A 22,457-nucleotide genomic window follows, 5' to 3' on the forward strand; every position below is an offset into this window, starting at 1 on the left:
CATAGTTTCCAGGTGTGGCTATCTTCATTGGCGCTTACAAGCGTGGCACTGTCACGAGATTTGGCTTTCCTTCAGTTCTCTCGCTCTCAGCTTCCTTGTAAACAAGATGTGGCTTGGTTTCTCGAATTGGCCAAGTTGAAAATTGCTTTTTGGCTCAAAAATCTATAGCTTAAAGGGGAGAGGACGAGCGTGCCCTTGTTTCCATCCCTGATACAATAAGAAAATTTCTTTGGGAAGTTGAAGTCGGGTCTTTTAAGAAATTAAGGATAATGGCCCTTGGTTGAAACAATACCAGTTTGCAAGATGTTGCCTTGCGTTTTATTCGTCGTGGCTTGAAGGAGGACCGCGTATGGCAAGGATTTATCGGACCAACGTATGAGAAAGGGGGGTAATTAAAGTAGAAAAAAATACAAAAGTAGGCTAATTATATGAAAATATGGGAAAACTCATGAAATTTAAAGAAGTAATGGGCAAAGCCCCCTCCTCCGCAGGACTTGGGGAGTTGGGGAAGACTAAACTTAACTTTTGCAATGGTAAAGATTTTCTTTTCTAATCGTCTCATGGTCTGGGCTGTGATTCCATAATCATCCCAGATAAAGAAATGGTATTTTTTAATCACCAATTGTCCCTAGAGTGAAAAAATGTTCTTTTTTTTCTTTTTTTTTCTGAAACTAGTGAGTAGCGAAAGCCTCAGATAAATGTAAACCGCATTTAATTGACAGACAGGTGGTGCCACAGATTTGACAGATGCGGGGGAAAAGATAATCTATGTGTCGGTCTGGTGGTTTTGTAATATGTTGCCTTTTGTACACCGAAGACACGGGCGGAAAATTGGAATTAGGGTTAGAACCATAGGTGGAAGGACTGGAGGCAAGTACGCAAGAAGGGTGTCTCAGCTTCCTATGATGTTCCACTAATTGACCAAATATTTAAAGCATTTCTCCTGTTTTGGTGTTTTTTTTTGTTTTTTTGTTTTTATTATTATTGTATCCTAGTGTTACAATCTTGCTTTCCCATGGGACAATAGATCAAGAGCTCATAACTGGCGCTTCCATGTATCCCCGTAGATGTAAGAAATTATTTTAGGGGGAGGGGGGTCTCGTGGGTGAAAATTTTTATTAAATCACCTTATAATGTACACGTATAAAGCGTCATTTTTTTTGCAAAAATCTTGCTATGCGTTTTAAGGGGATCCGTGATCGTGTATTAAGAATCCAAAGAACGCCGAGCTGTGAAAACGCTGGGAACCCCCTTGCACCAGATGGTTTCGTTTATTTAATAGAACTTATTCTTATTCCTGGTTTTGTTGTTTGACTACGTTTTGTGACCAAAATGACCTAATTACCTAGACTACGAATCCTTGGGACGGTAGATTAATTTTTTCGAAGAACGCCATCTAAAATCTACCTTTGAATTTTCCTCACCCTAAAACTATTTGGATCGTAGATTCTTGAAGTCCCCTTTCTTCCGGTGATTTTTTTTTTATTTATCCAGCGATCAATTAAAACACATTTAAAATTTTATCTTTTCGTAGTGTAAGAGGAAATTCTCTCAGAAATACTTTCTTAAAAGTCCCCTTCCCTAAAAAGTTTTCTATGAAAAATAAACAACAGCAACGCAAAATCTAAAAATTCGTTGCACAGTTTTTAATTCAAGCCCCTCCCCCATGGAATGCCAAACTTCATGCACACGTGCCTACCGCCTTCCACTGAAAACCTTGTGCCCCCCACCTCAATGTGGATGTACCTATGGTTTTGAAAAGATGTTATTTTTACCTACTGTTAGCAGACTAGAACAAAGAAATCGTTTGCTAAATTATGATTGTCATTCTGTCATATAATCCATCATTTGGTTGATAGTTGACCCGTTTGCCTTTGATATATACTTCATTTTAATTCCAAACAAGGTCATTGATTGGGTAAAAGGCATTGACTATATACTGACTGTTACCAGCTAGTTTGGCATGTTCAACAATGTGAATAGTTTGAGGTTATGGGTGACTAGCCAGATATTTCGGTAATTGGTTCCTCCAAATGAAATTGTTCATAGCCACGTCTTTTTTATGAGACTGATGACTTTCTTGTGATATTTTTTGTACAGAACCAGGGGCTGCTTTTAGACTGTCTTGGTGTACCCAAATTGTATCTCTTGTGCTTCAAGCCGGTAATGGAGCCTACTTCCGTGTCACCTTCCTGAGTTGATGTCTTACCAAGTTGAGCTAGTTTCTGAAAACTAAGCCAGTAACAATTGTATTTGGTTTATAACACTGATAGAAATATAGCCCACGGGGCAAAAATTAAACCAATCCAAAAAATAATTGGTACAATAAGTCCAATTAGTTCACGATAGTTTTTAGCGTGCATCTTTGTTGGCTGAACAGAGGGACTGCCCTCTCAGAAATCATTTTCATGAGGTGGCATGTGCAAGGCGTCGTGGAACTATGCCAAGCATTTTGGGGACCGTGCCAAGCGTGGCGGAACTGTGGCGCACGTGGCGTCCCTCGATTACATGGGGAGTCGGGAAGTTAGAGCCCCCTCGGGTTGAGCGAGTCTTTGGTGGGGGATGGAAGTTTTTTTTTATTGTAGGAAAAATTCTATAAAGGACTGGAAAAGCAGTTCTATCCTTGACTGCAATTGTATTTGGAAAGTAAACTTTTTAGAATGTATTAATGTTAATTTGTGTTAAGATTATCATTCTCTTCGCTGGTTTGCTTCTAGACAGAGAAATTGGTTTATCTGGGGAAAATATGTCAAAAGAACACTTTTGGTGAAAAATCACAAAACCACCCAAAATCCAGCTCTGCCCCGGATCCTTAAACCTTGGTCGTCCAGATCTTTGCGTGTTATGTGAATTTTAATGGTTTTGACAAAGACCTGTTATCTATGGTTGTTAGCCCTGTTATTTTGGTTAATGACGTCTGAAAATAGGTTACATGTTACCTTTAGATTCATATCAATTTAAATCAGAAAGTACCTTTATTCTCTTTGCGACTTTTAACTGGCTATATTGCTCAAAACTTGTTTTATTTGCATCCAATACGTTTTAGGGACAGTCGCACTCTTGGCTCGACTGTGCCAATTGATTTGTATTGTGTTTTCAATTGATTTATTGGCACTGGCCTTAGTATTCGTTATTATCAAAAAGGCAAACCAGTATTTGGTTCAGCTTCAGTGCTTGCAGTCCAAATTTTTCTTTGACAGATGGCTTGTGCTTCAAAATAAAAGTTTTTTTTTAATAAGCCTATCTTATTAATGATTAATATTTGCATATATATGCATTTTTTTTCTCGAAAATTGCGGTACGGTACATTTTTTCTGAAAATTGGCTACTACCAATTTCCCGGTGAGAAAAAGATCTAGATAGTTCACGACTTTGAGGAAAATTTGTTCAGAGCCTTATATAAAAAAAAAATTACCTGAATAACAACACATTCATATGTGACGTTGAATTTCTCGAATATTTTTTTATATGGATGACGTCACAAATGCATTGCAATAGTTAAATTTTGCTGAAAATAAGTGGCTGTGCTAAATACTTAAAAAAGCACATTACAATTTAATTTGATGGTTGATAGTATAGAATAATTTGTCGTTATAAATATGCAAAAAGTTTTGCCGAATTAAAATACATTCAAGTTCTTAAAAAAGCAGTCTTTCTTTTCACGGAGCGAAGCTCAGTTCCCTGTTACTACCTTATGACGAAATTGTGAAATTTCTAATGGGTGTCGTCTTTACTGGGCGGGCCAATGAAGACGATATTTGTATCAATTTTGTGTGGGATAAAACCTCTCTCGAAGGAACCTCATCTCTCAAAGAAACGAATGTTATCGGTATGTTTTGAAGTTAAGCCAGTTAGTGCTTCCAAGACTAGAAATTTTTGCTATGCCTACCAATTTTCTGTTTGATTTTTCGAACATTGGAGTAAATTTAAAAAAAAATCTTGGAGGGGACAACCTCATCTTCCTAAAGTGGGGCGATGTAGCAAAAATCTGACAGAGAGTAGAATTAAGCCAAATTATGGCGTATGTAATTTGTATTGTACGGATAACAAGATATATAATTAATAAAATGATATAATCATAGAAATTATTTTGGAAAGTGTTTTGGAGTGAGTGTCTTTGATCTTAACATGTTTGAACCCAATTCTGACTTCAAGTTCAGCTGTTTTTGAATTTCGTATGGATTAAATGTGTTCATCAGAATAACATCGGATTATCCTCTAGAAACAAACATGATATTACACTGAATTTCAGATAAAGAGGCAGACAAAAATTTTGGACCATAATTAAGCCTGAAGCGGATAGTCATCCCCCTGCCCCGTCTCTGTATACCATTCTCTTTTTGGTACTCTATGGTCTGTTCTAGGGGACTTTTAATTGCCGCAGTTGCACTGCCTATTAAATAGTTGCGTAGTTTATAACGCTATTATTTGTTGAGTTCAATATTTGGACGTTTACTGGATTCAACCAACTGCAAAGCAGCCTCTCCCAAGCTTGAAGCGATTGGCAATGCCTCGTTATTTTGAGTTCTTCTCATACTGTTGCATGATGCTCGCCCAAGTTTTTGTAAAGGTGACGGTAACCTTAGCTGATGCCCAATCTTAAGGTCAATTAGGGTAGTGCGGTCAGATTATATCGCTCAATAGTGGTTGACAACACCAACTTGCTAACTTGTGAGATTAGCTGCATTTTAACTCATTTGGGCGAATTGTCTAAATTTTTTCTAGCTTTTATTTCTGAATATTTATTTAGATTTTACATTCCTTACAGAATCGTTAGTTTGTTCTGATTCAAGAAATGCTTACGCTTTACACATGCACTATTGGATAAGTTCGGAGGGAAGGGGGCTTGTTTTGATGTGGAGGCAGAGCTAAGAGAATGGTTATTATTTATACATTGTGTTATTCAAAAGCGCATAAATATTTGAGTGTCTAGTTCACTAATATGACTTTTTGACAAATATGATTTTGTTTTAGCCGAAAGCCTCAAAGTTTTACTCCTCCTGGAAGTGACAGCTCCGGGAGCAATCAGTCGCCATCTAGTACGCAGCCTGGAAGCTCTCCGACATCTGGCAAACGACCAGCTCCTCCTGAAAATGACGTTCCACCGAAGAAGCAACGGATATCACATTTCAAGAAAACAACGGTTAGCCCCCCGTTGAGTAATTCCCTTAGCTACAATGTGATTGGAAAGCCGGACTCAAGTCAGCCAACAGCTTGGCCCGATTCCAGGACTGGCCTCTCTGAACGGAATGGAATTGATAGATATAAACCAGCTATCCAACGGGTTGATTCGAGTGAAGATCTTAGTAAGTATCAAAGTTTAACCTTTATTAGCTCACATATTCTTCGGCTTCAACTGGATACTGCATTGATGAGGCATGCTTGGAAGTACAAAACCTTTCTTTTATCCCAAAAAATTGGGATTATTGGGGATTTTAGGGAACAAATTTTGTTGTTCTGCACTTATGATGGCAAACAGACATTGCTCTACGCTACTGGGGACCTAATGGATATAGAAATGGCTTCGGCTACTTACTGCTTCCTCGCCACTGCCTCTTCCTGCTTCATGTCCATTCCCACTTCTTCTGCGATATGCAGCCACTCTGGATCGACTGTCAGTCATGTCATCGAAACTCTGGCAAAACTTGTTCTTCTTCTTAGAGACATTGGTTCACAAGCTAAAATATTGTGGATAATGTGTTTGAATGGCACAGTTTCCCTGTCAAGATTATTAGGTAACATAAACGGCGCCTTTTTTTGGTGAATCAATATGCTAAGATCCCATCTTTCGGCTAAAATTGGTTTATAGGAACATCCGAGGACCGACAAGTTCGTTTGGCTCTGATCAGTAGTCTAAAGAGTTCAGCAAAAATATCATGTATTTCCTCTGTTCAGTGCTTAATTGGATAGAAATTTTCAAATTTAAACACTTTTGGCTGAGGCCCAAATGATCCACAACTTAAAGTGAACTGAATCAAGAAAAGTAATTATGAGCTATACTTTTGGTTTAATAGAAACAAAAGACAAAAAAAGGGCATTGATGAGGTGAATATTCAGTTCGCTTAAATTCGCCTTTCCACCTAATTCGAGGACGATCTGATTTTCATTTGGCCTCAGCCGTATTTTCAAAAAGCACGACTTTTGGCTACTTTCATCTGAAAAGCGTGACATAATTATCATAAAATAATTTTATTATAGCCTTAGAAAGCTGGACCGAAACATATTTTAGAACAGCTTATTGTTTGATAACAATCATTTAAATGAGTAAAGGTCATTCAAAAGAATAGCGGTCATTCAAACAATTCATGTGGAAAACGTCAAATACATCTTCTATAATCGCTCAGAACGCCCCCGTTTCAGAGCCCTTCTTGACCACTGTCATTACCGTTAGTTCTAGTGTCTTAATCTTAGTTCTCGCACTTACCTTCCTGTTATTCCAAAAGCTTTTGAACTGCAAAAAGCATTCTCTGCTTCGGAGATTCTTGTATGTTTCGGTGTGAAGAAGAACTCCGCAATTCTGGAAAAATTCAATTCCTTGCTCCCCCTGGAAAATGGGTGTTAAAAAAGGAATCTCTAAAACGAAGGATAAACTATAGAATTGTCACAATCAGAATAGAAATGTCACAGAATTGTCACAAAATGGATAGTTTTTAGAGCCCACTTTTTTAGAAGTCGATTCTAAAATGCGTTTTAGAAAATTTGCACATGAGCAAGATTTAGGCTATACCTGCAAAAAACTTCAGTTTTGTCGAAATAAGCTGCGTTTTTAAGTAGCATGATTTCTGGGTGTGAAGCTGTATTTAGACAGGTGTTCCGTCACACAGGTTACGTGACTTCTCCCTTGTATGACAATTAATTAAAAAAAACTTTTCACAAAATAAGTTTTTTAAAGAAAAGTAAAGAACCCCATTAAACCAAAAATGAGCAAAAATAAAATATAGAAATATACTAAGCGTGAAACTACCACAAATCAGTATCGATAAATAAGTGAAACCCAAAACGAACAGAAATTACAATAAATAACCGAATCAAACTCAAAACGAGCAGAAATTAACATAATTTGGGCTCAAAACCCCCATGCCTTCCCAAGGCCGGAACATAATTTGAAGTTTACTGAAAGAATATAAATGTTTTTACTTTTATAACTTTAATAAATCAAATTGATTATTGATTTTGATTACTGAATATCAGTATATATATATATTCGACAATGCACATTCATTTGTATTTTTTTCAGTAAAGTGCAAATTATGTTCTAGCCTTGGGAAGCGAATGGTATCAAGTTTTCTATTTCAGGTCAACTAGAGGAGGTATGAAACTAAATTAAACACTACTATTTTTTGTCCAAATTTTTTTCAAAGGGTGTATGTGGTTAAAAATTGCTGAAAATTTTTCTCCAGCATACAAATAGCAAGCCAAACTATAAAGTCTATAAAGATTTTGATTACTAAATATCAGTAAATGTATATTAAACTGGCAATGCACATTCATTTATATTTTTTCAGTAAAGTGCAGATTATGTTCTGGCCTTGGGAAGGCTTAGAGGTTTTGAGCCCAACTTATGTTAATTTCTGCTCGTTTTGAGTTTGACTCGGTTATTTTTTGTAATTTTTATTCGTTTCGGGTTTCATGTATTTATTTATGCTGATTTGCTGATTTGAGGTAGTTTCACGCTTAGTACATTATTTGATTTTATTTTCGCTCGTTTTTTGTTTAATGGAATTCTTTACTTTTCTTTGAAAAGCTTATTTTGTGGAAAAAGTTTTTTTTAATTAATTAACAAAAACGAACCCTCTTAGATTTCAAAAGAATATCCTTTTTTAATATATTCATATAAAAAAGAAAGCGAAAAAGAATTCCTACATTTTCATGAATGGGCAACCCGAACTCAAGTAGCCTTAAATAAAAGAAAAGATACGTTTATTTTTTTGTATCCTTTTAATCAAAATGGAAATATTCAAATATGACATTTGACATTAGTCCAAGTCACTTTTTTTTTTATAATCCATAAAAGGACATGATGGTGCGATTTGTTTTTGTGATAAGCGGGAAATAAAACTTTATCAATTTGATGAGTCTAGGTTTTTCCAATTGTTTTTCTTAAAAGATGCATTATTGCCTTCTTTTAAGAAACAAAGCTAATAAAAAGAAAAAAATTATTCTTTTTTAATGTTATTAGGTAATATAAGCAGTAAGTGGACGTTCAACTAAAGGGCGTGAATAGTTGAGAGAATAAGGGAAATATACATATATATATATATATATATATATATATATATATATATATATATATATATATATATATATATATATATGTATAATGATTGTAAACAAATTTTGGTGTTTTTTTACTTTTTTAACCCTTCCCCCAAACCCCCCTCCCCTGAAAAAATCCCCTCGGTACTTGTTAAGAATTCAGAAACAAGCGAGAAAGACCGAGATACTTAATGAAAAACAGGTTTCCGCTGCTTGTGAGTTATAGCTCACTCCATGACAAAGATTTCAACTTTGTTTTTTTGGGGTTGAAGGGGCAAAAAAGGTACCTAGGTTAAGTTAGGTCACGTATTTAATATATGCTATGCTTTACCCCCCCCCTCCTGATGTGCAAATTTATAGTCCAAATTTGTTTCTAAACTATTATATTTTCATCTTACTTTTGCTTTATTTTTTAGTATTAACGAAACTTCACTTCTCGCGTGTTTCTAGATTCTTAACAAGTACCATCCTCTCCCTCGAACAAAAATCTGGGATACGTCCTTATTGGAAATACAAGAAATATAATTAAAATCGTGGGAAACTCGACACTTAACTGTAGCTGTTGATCATATTTTGGCTCAAGGAAGAAAAAAAAAGGAAAAGAAGAAAAAAAAGGAAAAGTTAACATTCTCACTATCAACAGGACTAGAAAAAATAAAAAATGAAAATAGCAGATATTTGCCATATGTCGAATTATAAGTGTCTTAAGCAGATGTGCTAACAAAATGTTTTTTTTTTTGTTTTCTTTTCGACAAGGTCATAAGTTTCAAAACTTCCTTGTAGTTTGTTTTATTTATAAGACACATTGAAGAAGCCAAAAGAAAGTCAGGTTGACTCTACACCCTTGATTATGGTTATATTACAATCAGGGTAAAAATTAAATTTTTTGAACAAGGTTGTATCCACTGGGCTAGGGGGTTTGATCCCCCCCCCCGAAATGTTTGTTCGACTTGTTAAAACATAACAAATATGTATATACATAAATATTGATATTTTTTTTTTACAAAAGCTGTTTATTGAGGACTTTTTCATTAAAAATTGAATTTCCGAATTTTTCGTAATTTGTGAAAATATATATGGCTGTTTAAGTTTCCGCTTATCCAGGTCAAGCAATCAGATTGCATTTTCATTTTCCTTGGCACTTGAAATTATTCTATGCCGACAAGTTAAATACTTTGACCGACTCTCCAAAGTAGAAGGGCTGGTTAGAGTTAAGTCTATTGCGAAACTTTCATTGTCCCAAGATTCTTTTCAGTTATTAACTCATGACTTAAATAGAAGTTTATTACGTCTATTAGTTAAGTCTATTACGAAGGGGCAGCCTCAGACCTTCAAATTTTTCCAAAAAGTTTTGGGCACTTCCAAAGGGGCGCTGACTTCCTGCCCAGTGATAAAGACCTCTCGGAACCCCGATTGCCGCACAGTTTCGACATGTTTGGTACAATTCTGCCACGCTTGTCACACTCCCCAATTCATTTGGCACAGTTCCGCCATGCTTGGCTTGATCCGTTTGGTGTGCATGATTTTTGGGAGACATTGACCCCTCGGGTACTTCATATTCAAGTTATCAAATTAAATCTGTCTTTCACTATTGCTCCTCGTCCCTCCCAAAAATGATCCTGCGCCCATACCTATCCAAGTGCAGCCCCTCCCATATTAATTCTAGGACTTTCATGTCCACGTCCATGAACGACTGTATTGAATCACCCAGAGAAAGACCATGTCCCCAAATCTTGTTTAATTACCGGAAGGGCGGAGAATCGGGGCTGGAAGAGCTGAGAGACAGTGACCCTTCGGGCGCTTTATATTCAAATACCCCAAACAAATCGTTCTTTCACCATTCTCCCCCCCCCCCCCGAAAAATCCTGCGCACCCATCTGCCCCTACGTGCTCAAGGCGCAGGAACGGCTGCAATGAATACTCTCAGAAAAAGACGGTGTCCCCAGATGTTCTTTAATTGTCCCTTGCAGTGGCGGATCCAGGGGACAAACCCCCCCCCCGTAACGTAGTCAAAAGTAGTGCAATTTACCTAATTAACGCACGATTACGTTAATTAAACTTGCTCCTAACGCAACTTTATCGGATCAACCTATTTTGCCCCCCCCCCCTTAAAAAATCCTGGATCTGCCCCTGGTCCCTTGTAATTGTGAAATTGAATTATTTGCCTTTATTAGATTATGAAATTCAGGAGCAAATTATAAGCCTTTATATATATATGTGAGAAAGCCCGGATGTCATTGATCTTTGATCGATTATAATAGTTCCTGTTCACTGCAATTAGGAATTAAGTCTCAAAGTACAGTGAACTGGTTAAGGCTGATCCTGTCAGCATCAAACAGCGGGTCACTTGTTTGCTTTTATGAGGCTCTTTAAGTCGGATATATTATGCAATTCTTGAAATTACGCGATTCAAAGGTTGAAAATGTCGTCTGGTTTGGGCGATTCTGGGAAATGACTGAATAGGCACACCTTTATTCATCTACGCATATCTGAACTTAAGCCGTACCAAATCCGAACATACCTTATGTCATATATAATATGTCACGACATAGGTCACAATTCTCTTGTATTGCGTATGTACTGACGCGTATGTAATCTGGACTCTCCCCTCTGGGAATACAGTAAATTTTGTGATTTTCCTTAAAAATTATCTGGAACTTCCAAAAATATTTTTTTTTGCTATATTGACGAATTTTACACCGTCCCACGAATTAAGTTTAATTGCCTTTCCCTTTGTAAGGTTTGTACACAAGTTTCAAAGAAAGGTGGGATCCCTGAAAATCTAAAAAATAGGTTAATCTTATGAGTATTGTACACGAACATGGAAGATACGGCAATGGAACGACATGGAAGGGTACGACAGGCTCTGAGTATCGACCCCCCCCTCCCTGCAAATGTATCGAAGAGAAAATTTTCGAAAATGTATCGAAGAGAAAAAGTTCGAAGAGAAAATGCTCTAACAGAATCCAATTGTCAATATGAAAAGTATGAATTCCGTATTTATCGGGGTGAATAAATTAAAGGTTTTCTGGAAATATTTAATTTATTTATTAAATTTTAAATTTATCTATATTTGTTAAATTTGTAAGAAGCTATTCAATATGTAATTACTAATTTAATTATAAGAAATTATTTTTATAAGTATCATGTAATTTCTAATTTATTTATCTATATTTGAGTAGTTTATAAGCAAATTCAACGTCTTTTGTAATTGAAACGTTTATGATGTTAATTTTAGTCCATTTTGCATACTTTAGTTTTAGTTACAAATTTAAACAAATGAAACTATTTACATAGAAAAATTATAAAATAAAAAAAAATGTTAAGTTAGACTTGGTAAATAGAATTTTTACTAATTTTAGTTTAAATCTTTTTAGCTTAGCTTAACTTAGGGTTTGTTATATAATTTAATTTTTATTGTTCCTGGCACAGTGGCGGATCCAGGGGGCGAGGAGGCCCCCCCCCCCTAACGTAGTCTAAAGTAGTGTAGTTTATTTAAATAACGCAAGTTTGCGTTAAGTAAACCTGCTCCTAATGCAAGTTTGTCGGATCAACCGGTTTTGCTCCCCCCCTTCCTAAAAAAAATTCTGATCCGCCCCTGTCCTGGCAATTCAGGAATATTTTCAATTTCCTAGAAATTTCTTTCTAAAAACAAGAATTTAAAGAAAGGAATGGTTGTTGTTAGACTCGGGCCAGCCACGTGAACTCATTTCTAAGGGTTGTGGAGAATTTTAAAAAGCGTTAAAAGTTGAAAAACTCTACAGGAAGTGTAAGAATCTAAAAGAGAGATAAAAAGAATACTGATTTTGATATTTTACAAGCATTATCAGGGAAAAGAATTCTTCCGAGTTTTCTGTTACTCTGACTTCAAGCTGAATTTCTATTCGTATGAAGGATTTTACTTCTGAAAGTGAAGCAACAATTGTAAACAGTGACAGTATGCTTTTCTTACGGGGTTTTGACCCCCACCCTTTCTATGTCAGGACCCCCTAGCCGAGAAACGATGTTCTAATAAAGCATTCCTCTTGCAGAGCCATCTCTGAACAAGAAAGGTTTCTCCGAGTCAGACATAAGACGGAGAACCCCAAATATAAATGCCAAAGTGACGTCTTCCACTGGTGAACGAGGAACACCTACCCCAAGCTCAAGTCCAGACAGTATACACGAAGTTCCTCGACCCGGTCAAAACTCTCCTCCTCTTGATACGGACTCAACGGATTTCAGGGAATATCTGGCGTAAGCTTATTCTTATTTTTGTTTCTTTGGATTATATTTCTTTTATCTACGTTTCTAACATTTCGTCCTGGGCTGGAGGGGGGGTGTTTCCCCCTAGATTTTTTGCCTACCCCCCTTTACTTTCAAGAATAATTTTTTGCTGTTTTTTAAATACCCCCCCTAACCCCAGATATTTTAAAATACCCCTTTTTGTGTCTTTTTTTTTGCCGTTACGCCTCCCTCTACCTTTTTATGAGTAGGTGCCCCGGATTGGCACGTTTTGGCACCGGATTGGCTGTGGTATCATGATACGCGTAATATTGTAAACCATCCCTCTACAAAGAGGAGTGGGGTGGAGGCTAGGAGTGTGATTACATCCAAGCCTCTATCAACCGACCCCCCCGCCCCATCTAGAAAAATGAAAAGTGGTATAAAATGAAATCTATTTAATCCCCCCCCCCCCTCACCAGAACAAGTTTATATTACCCATTCATTTTTGCTGTAAGTTTTGATTTAAGCTTCTTCTGATGGATATGTGAAAGGTTCAAAGATACCCGTAGTTAATCAAAAATCATAGGTGTTTTATCTGTTGTTTATCATTTTATCTGTTTTTTTTTGTTGATCAGTTGAATTAATTTATTTTCATTTTTAATCAGTTACCTATTGATTTATACCAGATAAAAACATTTTCAAATCCTGATAATACGGAATGTAATTTTTCGTTGGTTTGAATACATTTGTTTAACTTAATATAAAATTCTGTTCAAATAAAAATAATTTTGCTTCTTCTTAAATTTGTATATATATATATATATATATATATATATATATATATATATATATATATATATATATATATATATATATATATATATATATATTTATATATATATTTATATAGGCTATATATTGCTGTAGATCTTGTTGCCATGAAATCCAGAAAAACTTTCTTTTTTCTCATTAATAACAAATGCTTTCATTAATAACTGAAACGTGCTGTATAGCCGGTGTTATCCAAGAGATATGGTTATAAGTCTTGTTCAGGCAAAGTTCAATGTTTTCAGTTTAAAGATAATAATTCTTTGTTGCTAATTGATGTCTCTTTCTCTTTTTTTTCATCCCGTTATTTTGTGATGAGTTTTTCCTCCGGTCAAACTAGTTTAATAGGTCAGTTTCAGTCAGCAAATTCTGGCGATGACAATTGCAATTTTTTGTTCTTTGAATTGGGTAGGCCTTTTTCTTTCAATTGGGTATTGTCAATTGAAAATTGACAATTGGGTATTGTCAATTGTCAAACGTTCTTTCAATTGGGTAAATTGGTGAGGAGCATTGTCCCAGAGAAAAAGGCGTTTTTCTTTCAATTGGGTATTGTCAATTGAAAATTGACAATTGGGTATTGTCAATTGGGTATTGTCAATTGTCAAACGTTCTTTCAATTGGGTAGGCCTTTTTCTTTCAATTGGGTATTGTCAATTGAAAATTGACAATTGGGTATTGTCAATTGTCAAACGTTCTTTCAATTGGGTAGGCCTTTTTCTTTCAATTGGGTATTGTCAATTGAAAATTGACAATTGGGTATTGTTAATTGTCAAACGTTCTTTCAATTGGGTAGGCCTTTTTCTTTCAATTGGGTATTGTCAATTGAAAATTGACAATTGGGTATTGTCAATTGTCAATTGTCAAACGTTCTTTCAGTTGGGTATTGTCGGATTTTTGTTTTCTTTAAAATCCAGAATGATTTATTTGCCAACCCTAATTAACAATTCTTATGCTGGTGACCTTTTTCTTTCTTTTAAAATGCTGTTTTTTTCATTTATTGGAATTTGTCATGATATATGAATATTTTTTTAGGGGGAGGGGTGAATCTAAGGCTCACTATTTGTTATGTCTTGGGAGAGGGGGGGGGGTCTCTGGGACAATGCTCCTCACCAAAATTTTTTATCTGTTTCAAATCCGTCAAAATGAAGAATTTTTTACAGCTGTTTGAAAAAAATTGTTTTGTAGTCTTCCCCCCTCCCCCAGTGTCAATTTTAGGCTTCTTATGGCCCTCTCAATGAAAATTGAAATGCAATTTTAGATTAATTGCTCTTATCTCCTATCGTTTATATCCTGCTCACCAAAAAAAAAAACTTTCAAAAATTTTGTTGCTACTTACGAAGGATGTTTGTTTTCATCTTTTAAAGACAATAGTTAAATAGTTCATTGTTTTCAAATTTCATTGACGAAGGTTAAGTATTTTATAAAACAACATCGTGATGGACTTATAAAAAGTAGAGATTAAAGTGGGATTTTTTCATTCTTTTGAAAAAAGTTTCATCATTAAAAAGACCTTTATTATCTTGATGAAGAAAAAGAACATTTAAATAGATCCTATTTGTGCCTTGTAAAATTAAACTCGTTTTTCTGGTTGATGCTCGACTGCTCATGACTGCTTTTGTGAAGAGTATTTTTCCGGATTTATCAAGGACTTGAGACACAGTCACATATATACTATCACTTTAATATGTTTCAAGTAAATTAATATGGCTATTATAATTAATATTATCATAATTAATAATTATAATTTCACGTGTATTATCAAGGTGTTCTGAAAGGGCGCTCTGATGACATCTGAAAATTACTATAATTAAATTGCTGCCTTTTTAAAAGGTCCTAAACTTTCAAAAAAACCTACCTTGTCAGTCATATTTCTTCAATGAATTAGAATATTACAATTTGTGCCCCTATTTGATGGAAAATAAACTAGTCCTCTGTTATGACATTTTGTATTTAGGGGGATGGTATATGGGGTTGGGGTTTTGGTGAAGAATCACTGATGAGCAGCAGATCTATGAATATTCAAACCAATTTTGGCGGAAAGTGGAGATTATTTTCAGTGAAATTTGATTTGTATGGCTTTGTAGGTGGAAAACAAGCCGTATCCTCGTATATGGCACGTACGCCCTTTGACAACCGTCTTATTGGGATATTGAGCGTCTAAATCAGACCTTTCTGAAGACGGGGGGGGGGGTTCAGTGCTGTACCTCTCGAAATCTCTAAATTTTTAGGTTTTTTTTTATAATTTCAGTAATTTTTTGCAATTTCCTTGGCAATTTTGTATTTAATATTTTCATATTTTGAAAATCTGTGTTTCGTTTTTTTAAGTTGTTTGAAAAAAAAACCTTGCGTACGTGCCCATCCTCGATTTTAAAGTGTTAGCCTTTCTACATGAACTAAACACTAGTCCGTTCGTTGCTTCGATCAAGGTTTTGTTCCGAGAATATTTAAATATTCGTTAGCACAGAATTGCACGAAACTCCCAGAAAGGCTACAAAATAACAAAGTAAGCTTATAAGGAGCCGTGACCCACAATTGCTCCACCCCATGGGCGCCCATAAGCTGAATTCAAGGAGGGGGGGGGGCAAACCTCATCTAATTAGCACTTTTAATGCTATATAATAGGAATATCAGAACAAAAATATAAAAATAAGGCAGCATCATTCAGCCAGGGGGGGGGGGCGACAGCCCCCCCTGCCCCCCCAAATGGGCGCCCATGTTCCACCCTCCTCCTGTCTATAACCTTATTAAAGCGTTATATTACATAAAAAAAAGTTTACGGATCTGTTTCACAGTTTCATAGTTGGAGAAATATTCTTATAAGTCCTGGAATGTTTTTGGTAGTTATTTTTTTTTAGCAGGGGGGGGGGGGGCTTCTTGAGAGTGGCAATATTTTTCAGACTGCGGTAATTATTTTTTGAGCAGGGGGGAGGGGACCCTCTTGAGAGTGGCAAAAAATTTCAAACTGCTGCTATTGCAATAGATTATGTTCGAGGTATTTTTACAAGTTTTAGATGTTGAAAGTAATGAAAGGAAACCAAAAAGACTGTACCGCCGTGGTGTAATCATAAGATGTGTATCCTGGTGGCAGGGCTGTATCCGTGATTTGTTTTCGGGGGGGGGGGTACAAAACAAACTTTCTAAAACGCATAAAAATTTGTTTTTATTCATTTTGTTACATTTTGAGAGTCGGACAACCATTTTGGCGTGGGGGGGGGTAATCCCCCCCCCCTCCCTGTATACGGCCTTTCCCGGTGATTGATTATTTAGGGTAATACAATAATACTGTTTGAGCTGTTGTTATTCCACATTCAATTGTTTTTTGTTGTTTTTTTTTGTGATAAAGAGAGACTTATAGTCATTGGGTTTTCAGGTAATTATCAAACTATAATCAAACACATGTATTAATCACACAAAGGGATTGTAATTCACGCCACTGGCCCAGGTTCCAAACCAAATAATTGGTGATACCTGGGCTCGAACCTCAGTCCCGAAGTGCATAGGATTGCAATTCAATCTCGCCAACCTCTCGAGTAGGACGGCTGAGAATTGGTGCCCCGAGATGTACACCTGGTATAAATGCTATCCTGATTGCGTAAGAACGCATACACTTTTTGTTTTCGCCCATGCTAAGGTGAAAACATCTGAATCCGGATAGACGCATTTAAGGTTGTTCCGATGGGATTATTGTGGCTGTCAAATTAATGCCAAAATTTATGGCAGGGCAAGGTAATATAGTGGTCAACTTAACCACGAGATTATCGTCACGTTCTGTAAAGTTGCATAAAAAAAATATAAAGAAAAAACCCTGCTTCACATTTTGTTAGTACTATTATTTGTATTATTTTTACCATTTCTTCTTATTGTAAAACTGTACTTTGAATTATCTCAAAATTGTAATCCTTTATTTACCATCGAAGTTCGATTTTCGGGTTTTGAGTACAAATCAGTGGATGGTAATACCGTCTTGAGCGGTCCAAGCTGCCGAGTGAGGCGACAATTGGGCCCATAAAGGGTTCTTTACCTTGCACAATTTCCAAGCTAAAGGCAGGTCGTAGCTACCACCGGTCCACTATAAATTCAAATCCCGTTTGGCATATGCAACCAGGGGCGAATCTACAACATTTTCATTGGGGGGGGGGTCTACTTTCGGATGTTCAAAGAGCATGGGCTGTATAATATTTTTTCTCCACATTACTGGGGGGGGGGGGCAAATGCCCCCCATGCCCCTCCCAACCGACGCCACTGTGTGCAAGGCTGTAACATCAAAGTAGTTACATATGTTGACTGATTGGAAGTTAGATAATTTTATTATTTCTTTTTTTTTAGTTAAAGTTTGAATTTTGAAATGAGTTTTATCTTTTCCTGCAGCTGTTTATTCTTCATTTTTATCATCATTCTTTTTCTGGATCAATGGATCGCATATTGCAAACGCCTGTGCTTTTTATCTGCAAAAATCAAGAACTGTCTTTTTTGGCCATTGATTTTTGACGATTATCAAATATTTTTGTGTTTGAATCTGAAATATTATCATCATTTTCATCATCTTCATCATATCTTTATTTCATCGTTTTAGTTTTCATTTAATCTTTGTTATATCATTTTTTGGCCATTTATTTTGATGATTATCTAGTAATTTGCTTTTGGATTTACATTTTTGGCAATACCTTAATGGCGCTGTTGTCGTACAATATTTTTGTATCAATAAGAGTGACAGTGTGGCCCGGGCCATATTAACCTCAGGCTTAATGTGGTGTACTATTCTAAAAAAAATGTCTTAACGTAATAAATGTATGACGTTGTATACGTAATTGATGTATAACATGTATAATACATGTATAACGTCATTTTTGGCCATTTATTTTGATGATTATCTAGTATTTTGCATCTGAATTTAAATTTTTGGCAATACCTTAATGGCGCTGTTGTCATACAATATTTTTGTATCAATAAGAGACTATTCTGAAAAAGACAGCATGTGGAATATCACTATATAGTAAAGTAATTAAATACTAATTACATTAGTAATAGTCTTGATCATCGGCTCATCAAATAAAGCAAATACATAAAAGTTAAGAGGAAAGTCGAAGCTTATTGCTCGAGTACTCGATCAGGTCCGAGCAGTTTGTTGCCAGAAAAAAAAACCCAGTAAAGTTCGGACTTTGACGGCTATAATTTGTTTTTTAGTTTTCCAACGTCAACTCCTGAGCTGTTTTCCAACAACTCTTGAGCTGAAGAGTCTTCAACTCTGAAGAGTTGTCTTAAAACCAAAGATTTTAAAGTGGTCTTTAATAAATATTTGAATCAATTTTACAACCCAGGTACGGGTTGATACCACCGTTGCTAGCACTGGCAAAATCGTTCTCAAAGCCACCTAATTTGTATCTGCTATATCTAATATTCGCTAAAAGACAAATTGATTTTACCGAGTTTCTTAGTCATGCGCGGAGGGCTCAGCGTTAAAATGGACCAAGCTGTTTTTTTTTATGTTTTCAACATGATTTTTTTACTATTATGCTTTTGGGCAAGAATTGCTTCTACATACTTTTCTTGTTTTTGCAGGCGATACAAACCGATTGTCAACGGTGAGCAGTGGAGTCGTTATCGAGCCGATTTTAAGCGTCAATATTCGGAATATATGGAACTACATGACATTGTTGACAAAGTGTCGCAGCGATTTACTGAACTAGAAGAAAGTTTGCGTACTCATGAGACCGGGACTTCTTCATGGGAGGTAAATCAACTTTCTCTCTCTCCCTCTCTCTCTCACTCGCTCTCTCTCTCTCTTTTCTCTTTCTTTCTTTCTTTCTTTCTTTCTTTCTTTCTTTCTTTCTTTCTTTCTTTCTTTCTTTCTTTCTTTCTTTCTCTCTAAGAAAGGCGGAGAAAAGACGCAATTTTTTTTCCAAATACTTCCAAATTTTTTTCCAAAAATTTCCAAAGTCATTCACGAGCATAAGACGAATATATTTAAATCTCAATTTAAGCAAAAATAATATATATCGCGATATGTAATAGATGGCTTTAGTTGTTTATTACCAGCCTTATTTGGTCACGGTGTTTATTACTTTTCTCTTTTTTTTTTAAATCGAATTTATTTATTTTCGCTTCTTTTATTTGGGAAATAAAAAATTCAAATTGTTTGCGAATACAAGGCCAATCTTTATCATGAGCATGGTAGCGCCAGGTCATGGAAATTAGGCGACGAGGGATGTGTTTCTCAAAATGCAGGGGCGCAATTTTTTTTTTTTTTTTAATGTAAATACCCAAAAAAAAGGTATTCTTCAATGACAATGAAAATACTATAAAAAGGAGTTTTTCAAAATCTAGGGAGGGAGGCGCTGAACTAGCATAAGGCTAGAATATTTAAATTTAATATAAATCTAAAAGGAGTACATTTCCCGATGTGGAATAGATGGCATGAGTTGTTTATTACCAACCTTATTAGGCCCCAGCGCTGAACTTGTTACTTTTCTCTCTCGTTTTTTAAAATTGAATTTGTTTAATTTATCTTCCTTTTTTTTAGGAAATAAAAACTCAAATTCTTCGCGAATACAAGGCCAATCTTAATGATATAAAATTCCAAGAAGCTCGAAGGCGTTACCTCTATCTCCACGAAAAATTGGCCCATATCAAACATCTCATCAATTGCTATGACCGCTCTCGTGTTCAACTCTGTCAGAGCTAGTACATCACTTAAAATCTAGGCTATCCAATTTTTATAGGCTAATTATCTACATCGTTTATGCATATTCAAATGACAAAAAAGAGGCGGAGCAGTATATCTTATAAGTGCTTAGTGTAAGTTTTGCTGGAATTTTGGACATATATTTTCTTAGATATAGTACGGATTTGATTCTTTTTTTCGGCGATAGATGGCTTCAGTTGTTTATTGCCAGCCTTATTACGTGGCAATGTTCGGTTTGCTAGTATTAAATTGTTTTAAGAAGTTATGTTTTTTCTCCAATTGTTTCGTTATAACAGATAAATTATTTTACAATTAGTATTATCGGATATATTCATTGGGATCATATGGTACTGAATTAGAACATTTCTGAATTATAAATTTGATTCTTTATTTTAGTGTTTTTTTTTATTTAGTTGCTTAAGTTTGGAAAACAAATGCAATTAAACTCATACTTATCCAAAAAACACCATAAGTGCACTTTGAAAATGTTACTTAATAGATATATGAGATATGACTAAATATCTTCAATTTTTATATGACAATCTCAGTATATATTACAATTTTAAATAAAACCCGCGAGTTTTGGGGGTATATTGATAACTTTCCCAATAGATGTAAAGTAGCCTCTTTTTTTTTACCGTCCTTCCTACCCCACCTCTCCACATGGCACATCCTTGCCTGCACGAAGATGTTTTTTTGTGGGGGGGGGATCAAAATAGGCGATTCATACGGAAATAACTAAGAATTTACATGAATAATTCTATAAACGGGCTTCAGACCCCCCCTCCCCCCCATCCAAATGTCACTATTTTGTAATTTAAACCTGTATTTTCTATATTCCAAATAATGTCCCCTTTTTATATTTTTTTAATGTGTCCCACTTGCCGGAATTGTTTATTGTGTGGTCAAATCATGCTCGTACATAAAGCTGGTCTAAGAAATATAGCGAATTTACGAATTTCCACTAACTCCCTTCCCCCCCCCCTCCCCTAATATTTAAATCATATTTCATGTTCAATCCAACGCTAAGCCCCGTTTTTAAACCGCTCGCCTGGGTAATTCACAAACGGTATGTTACGTAACATTAACTATACAGGAAAGTAGAAGAAGAAAAAAAATGATAATAGTTACGAAAAAACAAAATATAAGCTGTTCAAAGACCACATTTATCAACTCTACATAAAGAGATTATCTAATACTATAATGAAGTCAACATAGTTACGCATGCTCCTCCACCTCAATCTGTCTAAAGCTGCAATCTTTACTCCTTCCAATTTAATTTATTCTAGAAATATATATATATATATATATATATATATATATATATATATATATATATATATATATATATATATATATATATATATATATATATATATATATATATATATATATATATATATATATATATATATATATATATATATATATATATATATATATATATATATATATATATATATATATATATATATATATATATATATATATATTTATATATATATATATATATATATATATATATATATATATATATATATATATATATATAATACTTTTAACAATGCCTGTTAAAAGTATTAAGAAAGTATAATAATTTCGTACTCTTTATACTATTGTTATCGTAGTTTATCTGAAGACAATGAAGGGAAAAACTCTAACTCTGACCCGGGGGTGTATTTTGACCTGTGTTCTATAGTAGGCAATATCTGGCTTTTCACAAAATATATATAAGGTTTTAAACCCTCCTGGGCTGTGTTGCTCGATCATCAAGCGTTTAGAAGTTTGTAACACGTAGACTAGTTTATTTGAACATCTTCGAAATGGTCACCAATAACTTGGTTGTGGTAATTCAAAAAGAGGTATGTTACACAGTATATAAATTTTATAAATTATAAATTACGCAATGTGAGTTTTACATGTGAGTGAGAAATCTAAAAAAATGTGTGAAAAATTGAAATTAATAAATTGAAATTGAAAAAGTAAAGATATGAAATTAATTTTCATGCGAACTAAATAAGATAGTTCAAAAGAGGGTATGTTACACACTATAGGTTTTACAGTAGAGTGAGATAGCTAAAAAAGTATTTCAAAAATTAAAACTAGTAAGTTTAAAATTGAAAGAATAAAAGTATGAAATTAATTATCTTGGTGAACTAAATAAGATAATTCAAATTAGACAACATACATTCTACAAGAGAGCTAGAAAGCTAAAAAAAAAAAAATAATTAAAGATTGAAGCTAATAGATTTAAAATTGAAATTGAAATACTAAAAATGCGAAATTAAATACCTTGTGAACTAAATAAGACAATTCAAAAGAGCGTACAACACACAATTTAAATTTTACAGGTGATTTAAAAAACTGGAAAATATGTCGAAGATTTAAAATAATAAATTGAAAATCTAAAAATGGAAAATAATTATCTTGTGAACGAAATAAGAAAATTCAAAAGAGGTATGTTGCACAGTACTAATTTTACAGG

The 22,457-nt window shown here is 34.8% G+C and overlaps 1 protein-coding gene across 1 annotated transcript in view; it reads left to right on the top strand.

Annotated features, from left to right (window-relative positions):
* Su(Tpl) (Suppressor of Triplolethal) overlaps positions 1–21,253 on the top strand; it is a 111,969-nt gene extending 90,716 nt beyond the window's left edge. Inside the window, exons 7-10 of the mRNA XM_089094319.1 lie at positions 4,975–5,306; positions 12,288–12,492; positions 18,850–19,021; positions 19,811–21,253. Of these exons, the coding sequence (XP_088950445.1) occupies positions 4,975–5,306; positions 12,288–12,492; positions 18,850–19,021; positions 19,811–19,972 (871 nt within the window). The 3' untranslated portion in view covers positions 19,973–21,253. The remainder of the gene's footprint in view (positions 1–4,974; positions 5,307–12,287; positions 12,493–18,849; positions 19,022–19,810) is intronic.
* The last annotated feature ends 1,204 nt before the right edge of the window (positions 21,254–22,457 follow it).

The sequence above is a fragment of the Artemia sp. Qi Xiang Cuo genome, chromosome 9, assembly GCF_049724085.1.
Source record: "Artemia sp. Qi Xiang Cuo chromosome 9, ASM4972408v1, whole genome shotgun sequence".
Lineage (NCBI taxonomy): Eukaryota > Metazoa > Arthropoda > Branchiopoda > Anostraca > Artemiidae > Artemia > Artemia sp. Qi Xiang Cuo.